The 25,150-nt window shown below is 40.1% G+C and overlaps 1 protein-coding gene across 3 annotated transcripts in view; it reads left to right on the top strand.

Moving 5' to 3' along the window:
• Positions 1–25,150, top strand: part of COP1 (COP1 E3 ubiquitin ligase) — a 125,454-nt gene that overhangs the window by 26,816 nt on the left and 73,488 nt on the right. For all 3 annotated transcript variants that reach the window (XM_080348360.1, XM_080348361.1, XM_080348362.1), the window contains 3 exons: positions 4,332–4,389; positions 8,555–8,669; positions 12,219–12,354. In XM_080348360.1, the coding sequence (XP_080204486.1) occupies positions 4,332–4,389; positions 8,555–8,669; positions 12,219–12,354 (309 nt within the window). The remainder of the gene's footprint in view (positions 1–4,331; positions 4,390–8,554; positions 8,670–12,218; positions 12,355–25,150) is intronic.

Raw genomic sequence — 25,150 nt, forward strand, 5'->3', positions numbered from 1 at the left:
CTCTGCTTCTTTATAGCCATGTTTTTTGGTTGTAAGAAAGCTCTGATTTCACAGGGCCAAGTTACTTAGCTGAAGGATCATCTCTCATACATCTTAACAGTAGAGTTCTCTAAATGGTTTACTTCTATTATAAAACTGTGCTGATACCTTTTCCGCAATTAGCAGCTCTAAACCTAATAACCCAGAAGTAAGAAAAAAATTATCAGGTTTCTTCCCCTGTAGAGATTTAATGCTCTAGTAAGGAGCCCAGCAATATTGGCTGGGATTTCTTACCAGGAGGCTATTTCTGGACACCGGAACCAGAATCTCTCATATTTCTGTGAAGCTCTGGCTGGCTCTGAGGGAAAGGACAGGAATATGGCCAACATGGATGTGAACAGTGTTTGTTATTCTGCTCTTCATTTCTTGTTTAATTTTTTGGGGTGCAGGTGTGTTTTTTGACATGGGTTATTGCTGTTTCGCCAAGAAGCAGGTTTGTGAAGCTGAAGAGATTCTTGTTGGGTTGTACTAGTTTTCTGGTTCTTGGCTATTAAATACATTGCTTTTAGTTTGCTTCGTGGTCCTGCTGCTTGGGGAAACCTTGAGCAGTGGTTGCGTTGAATTTATTACATGTTAGACATCTTCAGGCCTAGAAAACTTTCCTTTTTTTTAACAGGAGGTTGTATTTACGAGTAGAAATGTATCTCAGTTACTTGAGCCAAGCTAACAAACAAACTCCCAAACAACTTTTTTTGTCTGAAAACTGGAATAACATTTTAAGCCCAAGAGTTTTGGTGAAAGAGTTGGGAGGGAGGGAAACAATCTGCTGTGTGAGACATATACTGGTTTTAGTCTACTGAGAATTTCTTATTATTCCTTTATGCCTGTTTATTTAATGTGAATTAAATAAACAACGTCAATAATTCTCAGTTCTTGCTTTTGAAGATAAAAGACAGTGTTCAAAGTATTTTAGTGACTTTGGACTGATGTGTGTCCCCTGATGTCTGCTGGGAGATGGTGATGGGTTAGACCATGGAGACTCTCTCTCTTGTCCAGTCTTAGCTTGACAGGTTCCATCTGGGCTGTGTCTTTAACTTTTAAATTTTTCCTTTGGTACAACATGCCCAGGGGTGTGATATAGTAGGATATTCAGGGGTTTTCTAGGGTATATGGGTTTGCCTTTTTCTCTGGGCTTGAAGACCCATTTCTGTTCCTCAATGACAATCCTGCGTTAAGAGTTGATCTTGAGTGTCTGAACAGGCAACTGTTGTTGCCAGACTCTTGTAACTTCTCTCCCTGCCCTATCCTGGCAGTTCTGTGTAATTCGAGTAATTCCATTGGATTGAATTACCAGAACTCGGATTGCAGAAAGGTCCACCACTTAAAATTCACTTTCTTTTCAATATTAAATGTCAATTTTGGAAAGTATCTTAAAAGCTGTAACTCCAATTCCTCTTTGGAAAGAGTGCTGTATAACTCTAGGAGCATTAAAATATGCTGATTTTTTTTCAGCGCTATGTTAACTGAAATATTCAATATCCAAAGTGTGTTTTAGAGATGCTATGAACCAGTAAGGATGAAATAGAAGTGTAGTTTGAGATGGTTTCACTTCCATGTTAAAATGTTATTAAACTTGCAGCGACTTTTAAACTTATCAGTGAATTCAAAGGGTATATTTAAATTGGAATATAACTTGTTAACATGCTTAACATCCTGCTAATGAAATATAATTTTATCAAATTTTGCTAATGTGTCTTATAAATAGTACAAGGTTATCGTAGACCCATGCTGAGAGGAAGAAATTCTCTTTGGCCTTTCAATTTAAAGTTCAAGAAAATAGAGTTCTTTGGAATTCAGTTTTATCTGGTCTCTAGTGACTTGCCCTTATTCATCTGCTTCCTCTAAATCACAGGGTTGCTTCATTAATTCTCTATTTCTTTTCATTGTTTGTAGCTTTTTTCCCCATGCTCCTAACATCTTCAAAATGTGAAATTACTATGCCTCCCCCATCTTCCTTCATAAGTTCTTTAGCAAGAAAACAAGCACGGCTATCGCGCTCAATACATTCTCGGCTTCAAGAAACACGTGTTTTCTCTTACGCTTGTACAGGGTATGATGAAACATTAAATTGAGTAATAGCACAACACTTGTTTACAGCACTGCAGCTCTCTGGGCTTGTGTACTAATAGGGAACAAGAGGGGAAGAATAAGGGAAAAGAACAAATAGTTCTGGGTTTGGTTTTTCTGAACAGGCGTGCGTGCTATTTTTGCTACCAGTAAATGGTGCAAACAGGAGATACAAATAAGCAACTTGTCAGTGGCTGCATATTCAGGCAATAATAGCAATAGCGAACTAGCCCTAATAGGAGTTTCTGGGGAAGATTCTGATCTAAGAATTAGTTGCCTGGTAACTGTGATTTAGTTATCAAAATCCTGATCTCCTTCCCCTCAATTTGTTCTAATTACCCCCTCCCGCCCCCATAGGGGTATAACAAATGGGTTTTATATTTTGCAAGTTGCTGTGGTTTTTTGCTGTCGTCGTTCCAGGTTTTTAAATAAATGTTAGTGTAGCTGAGTTTCCTAATTGAACCTAATGTTACAGCTTTTTTAGAAAGAATTCTGAGGGAACTTTTGTAATTTTTCTGATTATTTGCTTCCTGTTTTTAAAAGGAAAAAACCCATCTAAGCAGATGCCAGTTAACTCAGCTGCAGGCACTGCACAGAAATGACTTGGAATTTGTATTCTGGTTAGGGAGATGACGTCCGCACTCTTGAAGGCTTTACATCACCAGACGACCCGCAGCAAAACGAGACCAGACGCTATAAGTCTCTGTGTTTTGCTGTTAATTGCCACTGTACCTGTCTCGGAGCAGAGTACTTTTTCATCGCTCTCCAGCCGAGTGTCTTATTCACGCTGTTCCTGCTGTACGTGTTTCATTATTTCATGTAGCCACATTCTAATTTAAAGTTCGTTGTCCCCAACCATGCCTGAAGCAGCTCTGCTGTTTTCTCCCTTGCCATAGCTAGCAGCAAGTAATGATTTTTATCCCTCAGATTTTCTTGGTTTGCAGCTTTTGTCTTGCCTGCAATAGAAGCCAAATCAATCTCACCTTGCAAGTTGACCACTAATGAGACTTTAAAATCATCTCTCATCTTCTGTTTCTACTTCTTTCCACCTCCAGGGGAGCTTTAAAACATTCAGAGAAATATTTAAGCATTAGTATCACTCTTTCGTCCTTCTAGACTTACAGGTGCCTTGACCAGCGTTTCAGCCAAACCACTTGTTTTATGACCAAAAATGTCAGGTCTACACATCAGTTCTGGCAGCTGTTATGTAAACATCAATAGGTACAATCATCTTTTACAAAACCAAGACCTGTATCAGAGTGTTGGAAGCTTATAAAGAAACCTGCAGCTTTCCCAGGCAATGCTTAAATCTAAGGTTACCTCCTAAGTAAGACTGAGATTAACAAACCCCGATAGTTTCTTCTCTGTCCAAGCAGAAGTGAATTATAAAGAATTTTAGAAACAAGTCATGGTGATGTTTGTAATGTGTTCTCCATAATTAACAAAGTGGTGTTCTTGTGTATTAACCTTTACTCGTCCCAAAAGTATTTTAAATTTGAGTGATAAGGGTGCATTAATCTGGCTCTGATGTCTTATTTGTGAGAGCTAAATATTTTGTGTACAAGGATACTGACGTACCTTTTTTCTGCTTATATTGGTAGCCACTTTTGTAGTTTTGGAAGTTAAAGCTCTTTAAATGAGTTTGTGTATGTATGTTATGTTTTGAAAAGAGTGATTTAAGGTACCTTGTGTCATTATAGATACTGTGTAGGTTTTTATAATAATAGTAATCTTGGCTGTCAGTATTTATTTAGTTTATTTCTATAGTTCATTGCTTGTGTCTGTTTTGTGTGTCTTCAGAGATGTCTGGAATTACTACAGTGTCTGTCTGAAGCCAGTTTCTCTAGCTTCTCACAGTGCTGTTTCAAATGCCACGGCATTAAACTTCTTTTTTTCTTTAAGAACTGAAAACCAATGGTAGCATGTTATTTTCAGGATGTCTTATCCTGCATATTTCATACAACAGATATGATTTTGCATTCTAATTTGAAATTATTAGATTGCACTACACGTAATTGTGTGTGACAGCATTCTGCCCTAGCAGAATCCTGTATTAAAAAAAAAAGGCCATACCAAACAAAAAATAACCTCGTTCCCTGTCTGTAAAATAGATTTCCAAGGCAAGTATGTTGCAGGATGTTAAGGAGGGGAGTAGCAAACAGATTAAAAATGATGAAGGATGGTTGTATAGTGATTTAAGCAGACTATTTCTTTTGGTTTTGCAGTAGTATTATTGACTCCACGGAATACAGCCAGCCTCCAGGCTTCAGTGGCAGTTCCCAGGTAAGAAAATACATGTCTGTGCACAGACGGACAGGAGAGTGAACGTGATGGTGGAACAAAGATCGAGTACAACTCTGTCCGTCTCCAGGGTACCAGTTAACTCCAGTCTTGCAAATGCTTTTAACTGGTTGTGTGGGCAAACTGGAGCCAAGCTGTGGGAATGGCTGAGTGTCCACCCCTCATGCCATCAAAGAAATATGGAGTAATATATTTAGACAACTGACTTTATCCCCTTGTCGAGGGTTTAGATTGCAGGGTGACAATAAAACCCTGGTAGATGTATTGTTAACCTCCTCTCCTCCCCCCGCCTCCTCCTTCTGCCCCTCCCGCTCCCCCCTTTCCACTCAGGACGGGTGATCGGGAGGAAAAGGACAGAGAGAGTTGGAAGAATTAAAAATGTTTTACTAATGCTACTAATAATAATAGAGAAAATAATACAAAATATACAAAACCAATCTTGAAAGTCTCAGTAACTGCAGAGCCGGCACCCAAAGTCCTGGATTGGACTCTGCAGCCAACCGGAGCTGGATTCAGTCTGTCACTAGGCCTCAGTTCGCAGGGACGACTAGCAAGGTCCTCTCCTAATGTCAACCATAAGCAAAAGGAACAAAAAGAAGGGAAAAGGGATGAGATCCTCGTGATCTCCCACTTTTATATGAAGTATTCAAGTGAATGGAATGTTACACGCAGTTGGTCAGTTTCTTGGTCACCTGTTTCTCGTTGCACCTCTCACGAGATGTCCATCCATGCTTATCAATAACTTCCCATTCCATTGCTATGTTTACCAAAATATGTATCTGATTCTCCAGGAAAATGCAGCTAATATGAAGCTTTAGCTGACAGGCAAAGTCACTAAAAGAGAAACTTGTTTTTTAACAAAACCAGGACACCCCCCTTCCCTGGAAGAGTCATCTTTGGGGATGTTCTTTTTTTGCCTCTTCATCCCTTCTCTCAAGCGGGCAGCGTTTCAGAAGGGAGGTAAATCCCTGACCCTTTGCATTGACTTAAATAGCTTTGGGTCAGCCTTCACTTTCAAAACAAGAAACATACAGTTGTTTTACAGTTCATCCTCATTTAGGGCCTTATAAACTGTATTATAAATTCACGTAGAGGGTAAAAAGTTGTGTGTAGTGTGAAGCTGTTTGGCAGGGAGCCTCCAAACCGTCTGATCACAGGGTCTCCTGAATGCCAAACAGCACGGCCGTAGCTTCACAGCTCGAAGTGATTCAGCTGGGCTGGGGAGGTGACGCTTTGTCCAGCTCACAGCTTCAGAAAGGTTAAAACAGTTTTAATTTGGGCAAACAGACTGTTGGTTACACGCCAGCTCATGCTTTTGGTGATGTCTGGTGGTGCTGGACCACGTGTATCAAACTGGGAAATTAACAGGTAGAAGTGCTGTTGGATCTTGTTTGATGGGGTAACTGATATAAAGAAAAAACAGCTGAATTTTGGGCTGATGTGTATGTATGTGTGCATGCAGGTTTTGGGGTTTGTCTCGCTGCATATCTAATTGGTAATTAGAAATTTCCCTCTGTTAATTTGTGGAAAAATGCTTGGCATTCCTGTGGCCTGGGAGATTTTTTGCTTGAATAAAGAGTTGCAGCTCCCCCTCACATCAGAGGGCAAGGAAAACATGGTTGGAAATCTTGTGTTTAGGACTCTGATGTGGTTTAGTGTGTGTGTTCTGCACTGACATCGCTTCTCTCAGTACTTTTCTTTGTATTTCAAAGGCAGTATTAATAGCATAGCTGTACTGCTGCTAAGTGCACAAAACAAACAACTGAGACTTTCTAGTCATTCTGTATGACAGCTTTGTTTGTGTGAGAATAATCTTTTTTTGTCCTCAAGAGTGCAAGATCTGTACTCTCTAGTGCAAATTTTTGAATTAAACTTTAATATATGTTTGGATGGGGAGTTGAAAGAGAACTCTTGAAGTTAAACACTTCTTTCAAAGGTAGTCTAATTTCAGCAAGACTTCACCATAAAAAGACTTTGAAGAATATAAATTCAATTGTGGTTTTTTCCATTTGTCAGTTGTGGCAAAAATCGTCGATTGGGTACTGCTGGCAGGAGGAAGCTATGCCAGGATGGACAGCATAGCTTTCTTCTTCAATATAATTACTTTGTGCATTACTCACGAACATATTCTTAGGGAAAAATTTATATACTGCAAAGATACAGGATGGTTTTCTTCCAGAAGCTGAGCTTCAGAAGTAAATAGTGGCCAAGTCACATAGGCCCTGGGGAATTCTGCAGTTAGTATTTAGTGTCAGTACTTTTCTACTGGAAATAAGGAGCTGCTGTGTAGCCATGAAGCTTTTCCACAGTTGTTAGAGGACTATTCAGAGCACCTAATGGAGTTCAGACAGTAAAATCACTCTTGATAGCAGAGCAATCCTAACTAATGTCCTCAAGTAGGACAACCATAGTAGTTTTAGCAGTTGAATAAAAATTGCTTGGATGTGTTTTCTCTCTCTTTTTTTAACTCCCGTTTCCCAGCATCGCTTTAGCCAGAGAGGAGACTTTGTAGAAACTCAATAAATGTTTTGGTAAAACATGGGCAGTTTAAAACGCTTAGCTGGGGAGGATCTGATGAAAATGGGTTAATGCGGATTGATTCCCAGCACAGCTGGGTCACCACGTGCCAGCCTGAGACCTGCTCTGGGGCAAAGTTCCTCTGGAGACCCCAGAGGTGTGTTGCACAGACAGCAAATACTTACCGTGATTGATTTAGGCTTAATGTGGACTTAGGTTGTATCGTCATGTTGTGGGCGGCTCATCTTGAGACTGAAGTGATTGCTCTTCTGTGCTCGAAGTCGTCCTGAGCCCTCATCACTCCAGATGTGCTCAAAGAGGCTGGAGCCCTTGCAGCCTGGCACACAAAATTAATAGGAAGATGCTATAAAAGTGTTCTGTTAAGCATTTCTTAAAGCAGTGGAATTTTAGAAAATTGTGCTTAAAAGGTATTGATGAAGGAGTACTTTCAGTGTTCTGGTTGTATTTTGAGGTCAAAGTCACTTTTGAGATGGAACAGACTACACAGACCATAGGTGCTGTCAACATGCGAGCGTGAGTCATGACATCAAGTGTACAGCCAGGGGCTTTGTGCAGGAAATAGCATGTGGAGGTTGGCTTGCTTTTTCCCTATACTATTAGATTACTGTTCGTAGAGGTATAAAGAGAATTTGAATAGGCTTTAAACTCTGTTCTTGTTGTCTTGCTTGATGGCTGTAATGACGGCAGCCTGTTCTCCTGCGTAGACTGAGGGGAGTTGTACGTGGAGGGGGTTTTGTTATTGAGTGGCATTAGGGACCTTGTGCATGGTAAGGGATGTTCCTTAGGGGGTTTGGTGATTCTCAGATCTTCTGAAGTTTCCTCTTTGAGTATGCAGTAGGTGAGACTTTATTTTTAAATATAAACTAAAGCAAGGTGCTCTTCATGCTTCTTGTGTAGTAGAGAAATTGGTTCCTTTTCCTTACTACTGATTAAAATGAGAAGTACTGTATTTTCTGTTGCTTCAGGAGAACTTGCTCATGTGGTTTCAATTCTTTTCCTCTGTCTCTCACTGTTACTGATTGGGTAGGTTTGGAAATGGCTTTAATGTTGAGTTTCATTGACTTCTTTTCAATTAACCTTTGAACTTGATGGTGTATTCTGCTTCTACCCTTATTTGCTTAGCTTGATGGAGAGTTGCTTCAAAAGAAATAATTCAGTAACTAACTCTTTAAAATATAAACACCTCCTTCTTTTTTTAATGAGCTGTCTGCCAGGGATCTGTGAGTTATTTGTTGTACAGTCTGTTTGATTTGTGAAGATGGAAGGTCAGTATGCTTGGCCTCTGTCTATCTGTACAAATGCAAGATGCAACTCCCCATGGGTTGTTCCTGTCTGTCCTGCCTGTGAGGCTGCTGAAATTAATAAATTTGCAAAGATTCAGGAAAAAAGAACTGTCTAAAAGCAACTTTTCTTGTTTGTCAACTTAAAGGATGCAACATAGGACCCTAAGAGTAGCTGTTGATAGTGGCAAGATCTTCATTTATTGTCATTTCATGCTTCTGACCCTCTGTATGTAATGTATAAGTTGTTTATAATTTGGTAAAATCTACTGAACTAAAACCCCGGCCTGGCTTTATCCTTTCTGAAGTGTTCTTTCTTTTCCATTCAGACCAAAAAGCAGCCGTGGTATAACAGCACGCTGGCCTCGCGGCGCAAACGGCTCACAGCTCATTTTGAGGACCTGGAGCAGTGCTATTTTTCCACCAGGATGACTCGTGTCTCGGGTGAGTTCCCCTTGTGTGGTGTCCAACTTGTGACATCAGTTCCCTCTTACAGTGCCTGTTCCTCAGAACAGGCTTGTTATTGAGAGAGCATCTTTCACTTCTTCTCAGCACGGGAACGCTGCTATACATATTTATGTGTGTTACTCACATCATCCTATTTTGCTTTTCTTGACCAATCTTTGAAGTCGCTAAATTTAGAAAATTTAATCCTGTCGCTTTGGAGGGTCGCATTTATTGATTTTTTACTCCTGCACTGTGAAGGGCATAACCCACAATAAACAATTTTGCTTGTGCTTGTTCTGAAGATGCAAATGTCTGAAAGCAGTGATTGGGTTGTCTTTCTACTAAACGTGGTGTAAACACAGTAGTTAAAAACATTGCTGTTGAAATACTACAGAGGTATAAACATAAATTGATAAATTCTCCTGTATTTAGCATGCAAGAGGACACTTGGAGGTTGTTCTTTATGTTGTCCAGACTGAGTCTTGGCTAACAAATGGCTTGGAGTGTAGAAGCTGAGTATGCAGCAGCATAGATGTCCCATGGGGGTACACCTTAGATTTAAGGCTTGTTTTGTAGAATTAGAAGCTGTTTTCACAATTGCCTAGATTGCCTCATTCATAATTGAGTAACAGTGTGACAGCAGCTAGAGTAAGTGTTACCTGGTGGATGGATGGTTCTTAATTACGACAAGCTTCTCTTAAGAAACGAACGGGTCAAATGAATATGTCGTGGGGGAGAGGAGTGTTGATCTGTGGCCCCTCTGGGGAAGAAACCGGTTTGGGGAAGAAAGTTTCAGGCAGTGGGCTGTGGCAGGCAAGAGATTTGCAGCACCAAGGTGCAGCTCATAGGAAGAGTGACAGACTGCAGCAAGGAGCAGCCAGCCCTCAGGGGACAGGAGAAACCTCCCGGGGACAATTGGGGACCAGGCAGAGGTTGCTGCGGCAGAATGTCTTTACTTACAGCCTTGGAAGGCAAGGACTGACCTCCCAGGACACCGATCAGCAAGGGAGCTGGAGCAGAAACCCACACTTATTTATTCCTCCATGAATTTAAGTTTTATCTGCTTTAAAAGAAATAAAAATGAAGCTTGATTTTTATTTATTTGTTTTTTTAATTAAAAAAAATGCCTTGAAGGACTGCAACACATTTTAAGGGAGCTCACTCTTAGGTATGTTTACATCTACCTACTTCAGAGCAGTGACTGACTCGCACCTCATCATGCACAGTTAAATCATTTCAGCAAGGAATGCAGCATGTTGAGAGGTGCTTCAGGAGCTGGAAGATCGATGGAGCTGGTTGTGTGTGACCAGTGAGGTTTCCTGTGTAGTGCTGGCAAGTGCTTTGCAGACTGTGGTACTTCACAGGTTGCACAGAGATGTCTTCATGCGGTGCTAACTTGGTGATGCATTACTTTGTTTATGTTAAAATAATACTTAATAACCAGGGATAACAAATGGGATTCTTCCCAGCATTCCCTTCTAGGAGACATCTTTCTTCATAATTGGAACTATAAATATGAATGTAGTGAAACTATTTTTTGTATTCATATGCATTAGCTGCACTGAGAGCAGGAGGATTTGCCAAGTGCAAGTTTTTTTCCTCAATAAGGGATAACCTGTGATACTTGATTAATTTTTCTTCTTATGTCATTCCTGCTTTTTGACACATTTTAAATAGGATTTAGTGTAGATTTACAGCTTTTTGCAAGAGGTGCCTATGACTGTTCTAGTAGGGAGTAGAGACAATAACTGTAATTATGAAATGGCCTTGCATTTTGATGGAGAAAATGTATTGAGATATAACTTTCAGTTTTCCAGGCACAGATAGAGAATAAATTACAGGACAACTGTGTGCTTGATCTCCAAATGAGGGAAACGGAAGAGCAGCATCTATTTGTTCCTATCAAAGTGTTGAAGGAGGAAAGAGTCTTTGAAAAATGCTGTCTGATGTTTACATGCTGCTTCTTGAGCAGTTTCCCATAGTGGTCAGGTGCTGATGATTTTAATTTGGAGTGGCTCTTTGTTCATTTTGCCAGTTTTGATCCATCTGACTTGGGTAATGTATACGCTAGTACTCTTAAACATGCTAATTACTAGCCTTCACTGTTCCTTTAGACGATCAAACATTAAATAGCATATAGGGACACTTCAAATGCCTTACAAGTGTAGAGCAAGATAATAATTTCTGATGACAAGGAGTTACCAGCATGCAGAAAGTGATTATTCTCTGTGTTTTCCCCCAAGAAATCACAGCTGTATTCTGCTTTTATAGATCGACCTCTTCCTTTTCTTACCCTGCTATTTACAAAGCTTTCTAATAAGCAGAGCTTTGTCATTTCCTTATGCTGCTGATAAGGAAACAGATAAGGAAAACTTAACTAGCGGGTGGAATTTGTGATCTCAGCCACGTGAGCGAGTCGTGCATGTGGTTTCTCTGCTGCTGCAGTGGATGCTGAGATTTAACAGGAGCCAAGATGGGCAGTAATGGGATTTATAAACCAGACAACCTGTAAACCGAGGTGCTGTGTGCTAGTGCGGGGAGAGCAGTAGTTCCTTTACGTTGCACTGGTGCAAAAAGACGAAGGGAATGTGGGAGTGCTAGAGGAGGAGAGGGAGAAATGCTGCGAATTGTGGGGGTTGTTACACAGCCTGAAGGCTCTACATGATGTTTGACCGCAGATGCGCGATTTTGTTAGGAAGGCTGACTTGCCTGTGCAGCATCCCTATAAATTAGGAATTTTTGCCTTTTTAGGAAATAGCTAAATTATTTTTAAATGGTTTACATACAATTCTCTTCATACCGAGAGAAATTGAAACTTCTGAGGAATCGGAGAATTGCTTTCAGCTATCTACACTGCAATTTAGTTTTAACTTTTGTAGTAAACTATTCCATTTCCCACAGAATATTTATCATCATTATTCAAGCTGGCTCAATTTCATCTTGTCTGCTGAAGGTCATAATTTTTACAAAACTTGTAGTGCAGGGAATATTCTGGTTTCGTGGCTGTCTTCCTTCTCCAGCCCTGCAACAACTCTCCCTTAGCTCTGTTGCTTTTGGAATAACAAGACAAATATTTTTTTACTAAAAGTATTTTGAATGTAATTGACACCAAATGTAGGCATATTAGAACAGAAATATAGGGAAAAGAATATACTTTCAACTCCATAGAAAACTAGGCATGTTCTTTACAGTGCATTTGGATATGCTTAAAGGTTTTCTGTTAATAATCTCTACACCCCATGGGCTCTGAATATGAATAAAATTAATGAGCTTATCTACCAGGAAAGCTGTAATTTGTGATCTCTAGGCAGATTCTCAGCACAGTGGGTTCACCCAGCGTTGCAGTGGAAAGACTTAATTTGTGCTCTGAAAAATCATACTGCCTTCAGGGAAAGCTAGAGGTGAGAGAAAACCTGGGTTTGACCAAGAATCCTCTCCAAATAAGAAGAATAGTTAGTGTCACTGAAGACATGCATATTGGTTTTTGTTTGCTGTCGAGTTTATCTTGCTCTATTTCTTTCTGTTTCCTTCCCTGCCTCTCCCTAGATGACAGCAGGACCACAAGCCAGCTGGATGAGTTTCAGGAGTGTCTGTCAAAGTTCACGCGCTACAATTCTGTCCGACCCCTGGCCACGCTGTCTTATGCCAGCGACCTCTACAATGGCTCCAGCATAGTGTCCAGGTAAGACGTACTGCGGCTCCCACAGCACATCTCGTGCTGACACAGGCCTCCGAGGCCGAGTTAATAACCCGTATTAAACAAGTTATGCTCTGTACATATATAACACTTTGCAGTTACTTTCCAAGCATAGTTTTGTGAATGTGTGATAACCACTGATCTGTGAAGGCACTTGAGTACCGCAGTAGTACCTTTTATTCCTGTTGGTGTTGGTCAGGACTGAATGCAGAACCTCTGAGATGCCAGTGAGTATCTGAAGCTGTTGTGGTAAAGCCTGAAGCTTGTTGTAGGCTCGGTCCTCTTTGTGGTAGTGTAGTCGTGTTGTAAGCGATGCACTTCAACATTGTAAGAAACATTCATGTTGCTTGGTATTGGTATTTTAAGAATCTGTGGTGATTTGAAATGGTGGTGGCTCCAGGCGTAGTGGCAAATATTAAATAGCTGAGTTGTTTTTAACTGCGGTTACTTGAACTCTTGAGTGTTGGAAACTGTTTACAGCGCTAAACACTAATGTGGGAGTGGTTACGATAAAGCCAACTCGACGGCTTTGTTCTTGCCAGCAACATCTCTGTATCCCCTGCTGTGCAGGGTGGTCATGTCCTGGACTCCCTGAAGATCAGACTTGAGAGGACCTAGGATAAGGAGAGGCTGGGACCTGCCAGCAGCTCTAACCTTAAACTGGTTTCAGCAACTGATGAAGCATAACCCGAAGGGTTTAATTAGCCTGTGGTAGCTTGTTTGGAGCAGTGGTGGTGGAAAAAATGATGCAACATGTTAATTGGGAAATCTTTTGTGCATAGCACGTATGCAGGGCCCATTAGCTTCTCACAGGCACGTTTCACAAATTGGAATGTGTTTGTTCACAGCAGCCTTTTGAGGGAGAGTAGTGTCATCTCTGTTTATACATGGGGAGCAGGAGATCTAAAGTGGCCATACCTGAGGTCTTGAAAGAAACATGACAATAACATAGTGAATTTAATTTGGGTTTTCTGAGTCTGGATCTGATGCCTCAGGAAGGGACCATTTGAACAGGGACCGAAAAACTTGAATGTTTGTTGAAAGACCCCAAAAAATTTACACTATGTGAAGAAATGGAGGCACATTTAGCATAGAATACTTATTCCTTTTTTAAAGCAACGTTGATTCTTTAACTACTGCAATATGTCCCAGGAATGTATAATGTCTGACTTAGCCACAGAGGTCAGAAGACAATATTCACTGATCTGACGTATATTTAACCTGCACTGATTGGGTTCACACAAGCTGCAGCGAAATTCAGATGGGAATCTCGCTGCAACATAGACGAACTTCCTCAGCTACCAACTTGGATTTTGCTCCTTTGCCCTTTCTTCTCCTTGACATTCTGCAATAGCAGCATTTTTGTGGTATTTGGTTAGAAGATGCTGGAAGGGCAGGCAGTAAATCTCACTCCCATTTTGAAAGCATTATAATTCTGGGGTGAAATACATGTTTGAAAAGCATGTGTGTTGTTAAAATGAAGATACTCTGGTGCCTCCCTCCAAGCCAGTGCTAGAATCGGTAGTTAAATGCATTTAACTGAAAAATAACTTGGCTTCCAACTCATTGTTCTTCAGTGCTCATGCTTTTGGTTTATCAAGGCATTTAAGACATGTTATGGGGTTTTGGTATGTGGGCAGAGTAAGACTGTTCACATCTTAGTGTGTCCCTTAGCTGCAGTGAGCCTTGTTACCTTCGGGGTATCCAAACCATTCTTTTAAAGCTTGACTTGTTAATCAAGGGTTTACATATAATCAGTGTTGGCCAGCACGATTATGTGTTCACCATTGTTCTTCATCCAGATTGATAGACTCAAGTTCAGAGAGAGCCTGTGAAGCTAAATGAGGTGTGTGTCTTGGTGATGGCAGCTTCACATAATAAAAGAGCAGCTTGTAGCTACCTATAAATGGGCCAGATTAGTTATTGGGGTGTTTTAAAAGCTTATTTTTGTTTTCTAAATGCTGTGAAAAGTTTTATTGTTTAGTTTGTGCAGTGCACTGATTTCTAAAGGTGTTCCTGGGAATGCAGTAGGAAACTGATAAAATAATGACAAAAAGTTTTTGTTTAGCGATTGCCATTGATACAAATGCATTTAAATACAAAGCAAATATAAAGTTAATAAGTGAGGAATCCTCAAAAATTTTTTTAGAAAATATTATGAAGGGATGTTTTCAGTATACTTAAAAGTAGAATTGACCATGAGTTAAACTTCCATGTACTTTAGTTTGTGTTATAAAAAACTATAGTTTTTATATATATATATAAAAACTATATATATATAACTATATATAAAACTATATATATATATTTATATATAGTTTTGTGTTACAAATGGACAGAATACAAGAGTGTGTGGTTTGCATTGCTGTAACCCCACATGAAGCGCTCACACAGGACTCCGAAAGATCTGCTGGCTCGAATAAAAGAGGTTTTTAAAGATGTATTAACTTTGTGTTTGCAAAGGAAGAAGATGGAAATATGCTTATCTGCAAAACCTTGATGTTTGTTTAGAAGGGAAATAAAACAGAATTTACTGTAGCAGGATGAAAGTTGTAATTAAATACTGTATATAAACATGCTGAAAAAAACCTGAAATGTACCAGCAACACTATTCTCCTGAGCACCAGGAGGGAGAGCTTCCTTACCTTGCTTAGAAACACTCTCACAAGCAAAATCTACAACCTTCAGTCCTTTTTTCCCTTATTTACTTCAAGAAAAACAGAATGACAGAGAAAGGATGTTCAGTGAAAACACATTCAAGGCTTTGAAATTGCCAGTCGCTCAGTTGTGCTTTAACATTTGGGGGACTTTCAGCACGCTTGTAATGTGAATGTGCATGTACCTCAATATGCCATTTTTTTTTATACCTCGGTTCTCTTAAGTACAAAGTATTTACATGGTTTTCACAAGTATATTAAGTTTTGTTAGAACTGGGCCAAGGAATAAATTTTCCATTTATTATGCCCCCAGACAGAGCAGTCGTCAGAGCTTAACTTTTTTTTCTCTCCGCTTGCTGTGGCAGTAAATAGTAAAGGCTTTCTTTTAAAGATGAGCCTGTAAACTGCAGCGTTAGCATTACAATGATTTATGTAGAAAATTGCTTTAGCGCTGTCAGAGGCCTTCAGAGAATAATGTGACAGTCTTTCATATTTTTAAAAAAGGAACAGAAAAACCCAGGGAACAGACCGCAGCGAGATGTCTGTCTGAAATGTGGGTATCGGAAAGCTGGTTTTCCTTGCTGGGTGGCTCTGGTGGAAATGTGTGTCTGTCCCAGAGGGCCTGAGGTTCGGGGGCGAATGGTGCGGGTTTCTGTCATCTGGGTTTGCCTACCAAGGTTTCAAAATGACATCCGAAGGGTTTTAGATAGCCAAGACTAATTATATTTATCTAAAGGGAGGATTAATTATATTTATCTACAGAGAGGGAAAGAAACAACTTGTTTTTGGCTGCTGAAACCTTATTCAGCTCATCTGTTGAATATTCAGTGTTCAAAAACTTGATCTTACCTTTGGGCTCTGTTTTTTTTCCACTGCTTGTTCATTATTCCATTGCCTCTAAGTAATGAACAGGATGTAAAAAGGTTTCTCTTAGCATTCAAACAGTGCTATTAAGTCAGTTTCAAGATGGCACTTTTTCTTTGTGTTGACCCTTTCAGTAACATGGCCTGAAATCCTTTCTTCAAAGGTGACCTTAAAACAAAAAGCATGCATTAGGAGTATGTTTTCCATGTATTCATTGAACCATTCTATTTTTTGTTCCCCTTTTTACTTTGGACTACAATTACATGTCCCTGTGAATTCTTAGATCCAGAATTTAACAAGGTACCTTTTAGTTCTGAGTTTACCATAACAAGCTTTTCTTTTTTTTTAATGCCCTGGGCTGGCTAGGATTAGATGAGCCATTTTATTAAGTTTGTGACCAGCAATGCTTCTATCTTGGTGGTAAGGATAAATGAAAGAAATGTAAGTGGTTTTATCCTTCACAGGATTATGTTTTAGAGTACAGTCGATGCTGCTCCTTGAGAAGATGAGAAATGAGAAGGGCTGAATTTTTTCTTACAGTCTGTTAGATCAATCATTTTTTTAAATGGAGTATTATTTACAAGTGGCACCTCAAAACTGTGGATGGATCTGTCTTATTTAGACTGTTCCCACAACTCAAAGGAAGAGGGAGATTCTTGGAAAAAGGCACTTGAACTGTAGAGTGGCTGAGGTAACTTGAATACCCGGAACCTACTTGAAATTTGTGCTTCTCCTGTGGTTCTCTTATCTTACTTCATCTGAGGTTTTGGCTCACAGACCAGAGGTTGTCTGGGGCTGAAATGGGGTTTTCTTTTATTTTTCTCTGGAGTGCAGAACTGATACATTTCCTAGTGCATAATTGTGGCTTGGATCCCTTGAGCAGGAGCTAAATGTGACTTGTACCCTGTAGAAGGGTCATACAGATGTCAGTTCAGAGATGCTCTCAGCTCTGTAACATCCCTACAAGTCCCCAGGATGGGGTGCTGGAAACAAAAGGGACTCTGAGACCAGAAAAGAGCATTTCTGCTCCAATCTCCAGTCTTGACCAGAGAAGAAACCTTCTGGTGACTGCGGTGACAATGCAGAGAGAGAAGCCAGTTCTTCTACCAACATAAACTTTCAGTTTTAGGGGTAAAACTGAAGTAATTTGCAATTGGAAAGTTAATGATTGGAAGTTGCATGGCCACCAGTGGTACCTCATTTTTTTTTTTCCTTGTAATTTCAGATTATTTGGTAATAGGAAGTTCTCTTTCTCATTAAGTGCTCTCAGTACATCAAACCTCTCTCCTCTGCCGATAATTACATGAGTCTTTTTAGTTTATATCAAACTTGCGAATGTTTGTAAACGGTCTGTTAAAAGTATTGAAGAGTAATTGATCAATTTGGGAATCAGCTTTTAAACCAAATATATGAAAATATGATTGTTCTTCATGGTTTGTCTTTTTTTTCCTAATATCTTGAAGAAACTTTGTGCAGCTGATGTAAGCAGTTTCCATTTTTTGGGGTGTGGGGTGGTCCAACATTGGAATGAGCTTCCAAAAGAGGTTGTGTAAAGTCCATCCTTGGAGGATGATGTGGCTGGAGAAAGCCCTGAGCAGACTGGTCTGGCCAAAAAGCTGCAAGCAGGGTATTGGAACAGAGACCTCCAAGTCTTGGGGACTGTAGTCTGCTGATAAACGTACGCAGTCAGTTTGTTGGAAACTTGAGGTTCTGTCCCCAGTTTTCTGATGAGCATCTTCCTCTGACTTTAGGTTTTAAGGAGAAGTAATGTCTTTATGTGCATTTAACACATATAGTGCAAAGTGAAATTCAATTCCTACATAACTTGAGCTCGCCGACTTAAAAAATAGGGGGCAATTTAAACAGGATTGTATTTGTTAGAATGAGACTGGGCTTTTTCGAGTAGACACTTCATAAAAGGACAGAAATTAAAAGTGGGTGCTGTAGTGTCAAGAATGTCCTTTGAGAGGTTGATATTTAGGACAGGAGGCAGGTAGCAAGTGGAAGTCGTGTTGCATCGGTGCACCCAGCCCTTCTTGGTGGACCAGGACAAAAGTATTTTCTGGGAGGTGGCAGGTGGGTGCCCTTGTGTGCCTCCTGCTGTTCCCATCAGACAGCAGTGCTGTGGCTTAGCCTCAGTGATTGCACTTGCAAGCTGTGGCAACTGTGGTTTTGCAGCATCTTCTTCACAGAACTTCCATGTGGGCAGTGTTGGCAAAAGGTAAAGCCAGATTGTCCTTTGTTCACCCCCGTTTTGTAGCTTTCTTTCAATGTCGAGTGTTGATACCCTGAATTTTTGTGTCAGCTCGAAGAAACAAAGTGTCTATTAATATAATATGAATTTCTGTAGTTTATTACAGTGTTCTTTCAGTGCTATATTTGTTGGAAATGCCTGGCTTTGCTTGGAAGGTCATTACCTGAAAAGCATTAGTATGCATTTGGATTTCTTGTTTGTTCCTTTCTTGCTAACTCGAGGAATTAGCCTGTTAAATTGTAGATAGTTGGGGAAAAACAAACACATTAAGGTGGTGTGTTAAGGCATGCAAAGAGGTATGATGTGAGCTTAAACTGTTCTGAGAAATAAAACCTTATGGGCAGCTCAGTTTGGAGAAGAGGCTTGAGCTAATGATTATTAGTATTGTCTGTATTGATAAATACAGACTATTAAGACAGAGGTGCATTGGATTTATATGCTGCTTAGGTGTTTTGCAGAGTAATTTATGAAGTTACATTTATTTATTTATTACTTCTTATTATTTATAGTACGGGATTATATGCAAGTGTGTATACATTTGTACAAGCAAAGGTGGAAGTCAGATCAAGTTTCTCTGTGTGAAATTAAGGATATTTGCAAGTACCTTTAATTTTTCTAAAGACTTGTTTAAGAATAGCATACAAAATACCAACCAAAAAAAACCTCAAAATGCCATCAAAACAGTCTCTTGAAACAGATTGAGCAGTGTGGTGAGAAATGCTTCAAATTGCATTTTAACCTCGTTCCATCACCGACACGCAGCAGGACCATCGGAGTTAATTGCCCCAGGTTGTTTTTTGGCTCCTCCAGATGGCTCATATAGACTTGATATTTTGGCTTACATAGACTTGATATTTCAGTTGATATAGGCTCTGTTTCAGCTCATATAGACTCAATATTTCAGTTGATATAGCCTCTATTTTGGCTCATATAGACTCAGTATTTCAGGCTCGTGCTTGTTGGATTGAGCTGCGGTGTCTGAAGAGGTGACTGTCTCCAGCTGTTGGTGTAGTAATAAATGTGGTGACTTGAAAACAAACTTGCACGCTTTTGAATGGCCTTGTTTAGAGGGGTACTTCTGTGTCTATCCCAGCTAGGTGAGTTTTTTCCTGCTTAATGGCATAATCCTGATAAAACAGTGCAACTTGGTGTGGAGCAGGGTTTCCTCCTTCAAATCTGCTCCATATACAGCTTAGGCAGCAGTTGTCACCTTCATTTCTGGAAGTGTTTCCTAGGCTGGAATGCAGAAAGAAGGCAGCTGAATATGTTTGGAGACTTAAAACCTCTTCCACTTCAGTATTTTGTAAGGTTGAGGCTGTGCTTCTGCTACTGTCAGAGCTTTTTGTAACCTACAGTGTATCAGCCCAGCTGGCAGAAATGGCAGATTCTGGTTTTCAAATATAAATAAATTACCTACAATATTAAAGTGGGCAGAGCATTCATTTGGCTTGAATTTTACATAGCGTCATAAGAAAAATTCTGCATTTAACTCTTGGCATTTTTAGTTAATGTGTTTCCCTACTCTAGGTTATTTTAAATGGTATTTGTGGAAAAACTTATTCCAATTCTCATTAACTTGCGTGGTGGCAGTTTGCAGTGGCTTTGGCTCATTGTACTTCTATGTATCTGGCATATAAACCCTGGGATTGTCGTCACATTCCACATGCAGAAGAGCATCGCTTTGCAGTAAAGTGGTTTTTTATCAGTAAGCTTTATGTTCAGTTGCTTGCAAAATTTAGTAGTTCCCTATAGGTTTTCTCATTATTAGTGCTAATTAAGCTAGGTTCCCCTGAATACATGTATTAAGAAAAAAAAGGATGTCTGACTACAAAGTCTTACAGACAAGGCTGGAAGTCTGCTGTGGCTTCCTGGGAGATTTTGGGTTGTATTTAGAGGATATTAGGTTCAGGGTCACTTCTTCTTGCTTCCACTCAAAGTAGAGGGAATCCTGATTCTGACAGTTGACCTATTGCAGGAAACACAATTAATCTCTCCTAGCATAGTATTTGTTTTTAAAAAAATGACTGTTTTATCTAGTGATGAAAAGCATTAAAGTAACTATGTTGGTTTTGATTTGAGAGCTGTGAGATGGAACTAAGCCCACCAACCCCCCTTCAATTCAGATTTAATATTCTCCTTTAAACAAGCTCTTTATTGAATGGGAGTATTGCTAAGTGGTCTCTATTAGAACTGACGGCATTTCATTACGCTTAAAAGGATTTTTGTAAGCATTACGTGGACCTAGAACTAGGTCTAATAACATTACTTTGTCAACTTTGGTACCTTTTTATGCCTAGAAAGGCAAATGGAGCAAAATAAACCTCCAGGCTGCCGCGGCTGCAGGAAAGATGCTGGAGGTGTGACTGCAGCATCACTGTTGCAATGTCTTTCCAAGGGAGCCTGGAGCTGAGGACCATCCTCCTCTGTTATAACACCCTTTTCTCTCTGTTTCTCAGCTTTGGAGAGGATAAAAAATATTATCAACACACAGAGCTGCCTTTCTAGTATCTTATTTTTACACTTCAAATAGAGGTTTGCTTATGAGGAGTTTACTCCTGTTGGATGTTTGAAGGCTGGAGGAGATGCGGTGGCAGGGGAGGGTTCCCAAGGAGCATTTAACAGCAGCTGGTCCTGCTGAACCCAGGGCTGGAATATCCCAAACAGCTCCAAGGAATGGGATCCAACTGAGATAGTTTGGGGTCCTGTGTCCCACAGTTTTCATTAGACTTTCATTAAACTTGAATCTAATCCATTGAGAGGCTGTAATTATAGTAGCCGAGAAAACTTTTCATTGATTAGTGGACAAATCTGGCAATTATCTGGTAATCTGGTAATCCATCCCAAATTCATGTGGTTCTTAGGGAGGTAGGCACATTTTCTCTGACAGGGTGTATTTATGTGGAGCCTCATTTAAATAGTTAATTTATCTGTGTAGCAGTCTAGAGAATCAAAAGGATTTTCTTTAAATGGTCCTTCCTGAGTAGAGATTGCAGTAACCTATCTGGGATCATGATGTGCTTGCTCAATTTGTATTTTGGAAAACATTTTGCAGCAGGAGGGCTTGATTTGGGGAATGTATTCAGCCAGCAGTAGTCTAGTATTGTCCCTGTGGCACAAGTTAAAGATGCTAAAATAGCAAGAGTGTCCTTATTAAGGTGATACTTTGGAGTAAGGAGTAATTAATGCAAATATTGCTTTATTTAAAAAAACAGAACCAAAAAATAACCAAAAGAAATATTATTTCAGCTGCTAAGCTTTAACAAAGCAGTCTTTTGATACTGAAACTTCACATGCTTTGTCTCAGTAGGCTTTTTTTTTTTTTAATATGTGACAAAATTGAGACTTTGAGCTGATGGAGCACAAAATCTGAGCACTGTAATAGCAGCTTCCTATGCCTGAATATAGCTTTGTTTTAAAAAACTACACATTAGTATGCTAGTGCATGCTTGGTGACACTAATTACTTTGCCTTAAAATATCAGTCTGCTGTAAAAACAGTCTCTCAGGTATGTGATATTAATACCAATTTTTGTATTGTTCCCAGGTGCTGAACAGTCTGCAGGGGTGGTTGTGATGTTGGGTTGTAACCTAAATTTCTAATATTTGACTTCAGCATTTCAAAGTGGCTGTTGGAAATGGGCAACCAGGCTATGAGATTTGGGATTGTTAAAGGTGACAGAATTATCCTGCAAAGGCCAGGGAGGGAAAGACTTTAAGGAAATGTTAGTGAAAAACAAAAGTGCTGTCGTCATCCCTCATTCCACCAGTTAAGTCCCCCATAACTGAGAACAATCTCTGTTGCAATTACATATGGGGCCGTGGCAAGATCAGAGTTGGTTTAGAGATACAGAAATAGACACAGCACCATATTAGGTAGAAGTAGAATTGAAAGGCTTTGGTATATTCAGGAGGGAAAATATATGTTTGTCTATATATAGTCCCATGAGAGGGATTGAGTCATCTACTTTATGAAAATGGCAACTCCTACGGTCACGGATCTTGTTACCGAGTCAGGGCTGAGGCTTTTATGGTTAATAGTGGCAATTGTGTGTGTATGGAAAGGGGAGAGGAGCAATTAGCTGCAGACGTTTAATTGTAACCAGTGATGCAGTTAAAAGCAAATGCAGATAGGTGTGACCCGCCACCTTCTCCTGATTTGAAGGAACAGCTCTATCACGTACCCATGTCCCATGGACACTCACAGGGGTAGATGTTCCTTCATCCTTACTCCTGGGGTGTTTCGAACTGCAGTCACAGAGGGTGAGCTGCCCCAGGGACCAGTGTGTTGGGCACTCAGCCCCAAACTGTCCCTGCAGAAGGCACATTTGCCAACCTGGTCACTGCCTGCAGAGTTGTCTTCTTGTAGCCTCCTGGCATCCTCAGTCATTACGTCGGAGATACTCAAGGGTGGATCCATATTTATTTCTGCTAATATCTGGTATGGACCAGTTGCTCATGGATTAGTGTTGAGTTCACTCTGCCACTGTCATGTCTGGTGGCATACCTGGTATATGTGTGTGTGGTTTTTGAAGTGTGAAGGAGAGCCTCATCTGTCCCAAATCAGTTTTTGGCCCCTCACGCCAAGAAAGGCCTTGAGGTGCTGGAGTGAGTTGCGAGAAGGGAACGGAGCTGGTGAGGGGCTGGAGCACAAGTGTGATGGGAGCAGCTGAGGGACCTGGGGGGTTCAGCCTGGAGAACAGGAGCTGAGGGGAGACCTTCTGATCTCTGAACTGCCTGGAAGGAGCTTGGAGCATGGAGGGTGTTGATGTCTTTTCCCAAGTACCAAACAATAGGGTGAGAGGAAATGGCCTCAAGTTGCACCAGGAGAGGTTTAGATTGGATATTGGGAGCAATTTCTTCCTGGAAAGGGCTGTCGGGCATTGGAACAGGCTGCCCAGGGCAGTGGTGGAGTCACCAGCCCTGTACATGTTTAAAAGATGTACAGATAAGTTTCTTAGAGATGTGGTTTATTTCTTGATTTAGGTTAATGATTGGACTTGATGATCTTAAGGGTCTCTTCCAACCAAATGATTCTATGATCATCTTCTGATGAAAGCTTCCTTGCTGTAGTGTGGAGTGACTTGTTGAACACCAGCCTTGCTGTTGCCTAGTTCCTTACACTGATGCTAAGGCAGCTGCTCCATTCCTTTCATCAGATTAGTTGCCCATCTGTGTGTGTTCCCTAACTCCAGCGCATCCTACTGGGATGTGGAAAGCAACTGCGTGCACCATCAGGATGTGAATGGAGCAAGGCTTTGTACAATGGCAAAACTGGTAAATTACTCATTCTTTACCCTTTCCCCACTGGTCTACCCTCAACACCAAGCCAATCTTCCAGACATGTTTCAGAAGCAATTTGTTTCATAATTCCATTTGCTAGTTATGAGTGCTCTCCAAGGATGTAGGTTTTAGCATTAAAATAAAACTCACAGATTATGAATAAAGATAAGCAGCAGAAAAAACAAAACCCTTGAGAATGTGTTTACTTTCTAGCAGTTCTTAGTAGTATTTCCATGGGATGTTGGTCATTAACTTCTTAGGAAAAAGAAAACGGTGACTTGAGAATGGGAGATGTCTCTTTTCTATTTTCCCTAGAACAAAACAATCAGTTCCTTTCAATTTGATTTTTATGAGTAAATTCTCTTTTACATTTATAAATATTTTTCAAATATCTGGAAGGTTTTGTGTCCCCTGAAGGTTCCTTACAAACATTCAGCTAGCCTTTGTTGGTCAGAAATGTGGAGTTTAAAAGTAGGTTAAAATATAAAAGGAGCAATTGCAAATGCTAACATGCATGTGTTCCAGGAGCAAGGACCACTGCTAGTCCAAAAGGGAATTTCACTGGATATTCAGATGATCTAAAATATTATTTACCTGCAGTGCTTCCTTTAAAAAATGACAATAATGTTTTCTTCTTCAGAACTGGCCTTGTTGTGTCTTCTGACAAAATAAAACTAGGTTCTCTTGCAAATTTTCATATAGATAAGCTTGTGAATAAGCAAGTGCTTGCATTGGCACAAAGACTTCAAGCAGTAAGTGACAGGAATACCATTGAGCTAGTTAAGTGCAAATAAGCCTTGCTTAATACTAAACATATTTAGAAGACTTGTAAGAAAAAACATAAAATAACTGTTGCTATGCAAGTGAGCTGCTTGTCCTAATCCCAAATAGTCCGGGGAAAGCAGAGCTTTGCAAATATTAGGAGTAGTTTTATATGGTAAATAATCCACTTGATTAGCTACTTAGATTGTTCATAGTTTTCTTTGTATATTGCTTGCTAAAAGCTGGCTCGCAGAAAGTGAGAACACTCGCTGTACCAGGATGGTGTGTAAATGATGGAGGCCAAGACGCAAGTGGGCGTCAGTGTTGCTGTGTTGCGTTTGCCCACCTGTCCCAGCAGTGCACATCTGTACAGCTGCTGGCTTATTTCTGCACCTTTTTTTCCCCTGCAATGCTGTTTGAAGGTCACAGGTCCAACAATCAATTTCATTGGTTGATGCTTTTTATTATTTTTTTTTAATGGTGTGTTAACTTTTATAAACGTATTGAAATACTCATTTGTTATGTCTACAGCATGTCTCTATTTAAAAAAAAACTCGAATTAATGCTAGAGAAGCAAACGTACCCCAGGTGAGAGAGGTTCTATTCTGTTCTAATAACTTGGCTTTTTACCAGACATTGTAATACATTTATATTTTTTTTCTCTTCGGCAGGAGAAGGCTAAGGGTATAAATTGAATCCAGGTAGATGAATCGCTGCCATCAGTTTAGTTGTGCTTTGCCTGAATCCATAGGGCAGTGTGCAGGAGCTGAGACAGCGGTTCAATTAAGATTGTGGTGCGAGTAAATCCATTGCATTGTTATAGAGGCTTTCGATTATAAAATTCTTCCATAGAATAGAGCAAGCTGACAAGACAAGACAGAACTTGAATGGTCCTTTCGTCCTGTTTGTATAAAAAATTATTAGAGTAGGGTAGATGTGGGGTGGGGGGAGAGCTGTCTGGCCGC

Source organism: Nesoenas mayeri, assembly GCF_963082525.1.
Source record: "Nesoenas mayeri genome assembly, chromosome: 8".
NCBI lineage: Eukaryota > Metazoa > Chordata > Aves > Columbiformes > Columbidae > Nesoenas > Nesoenas mayeri.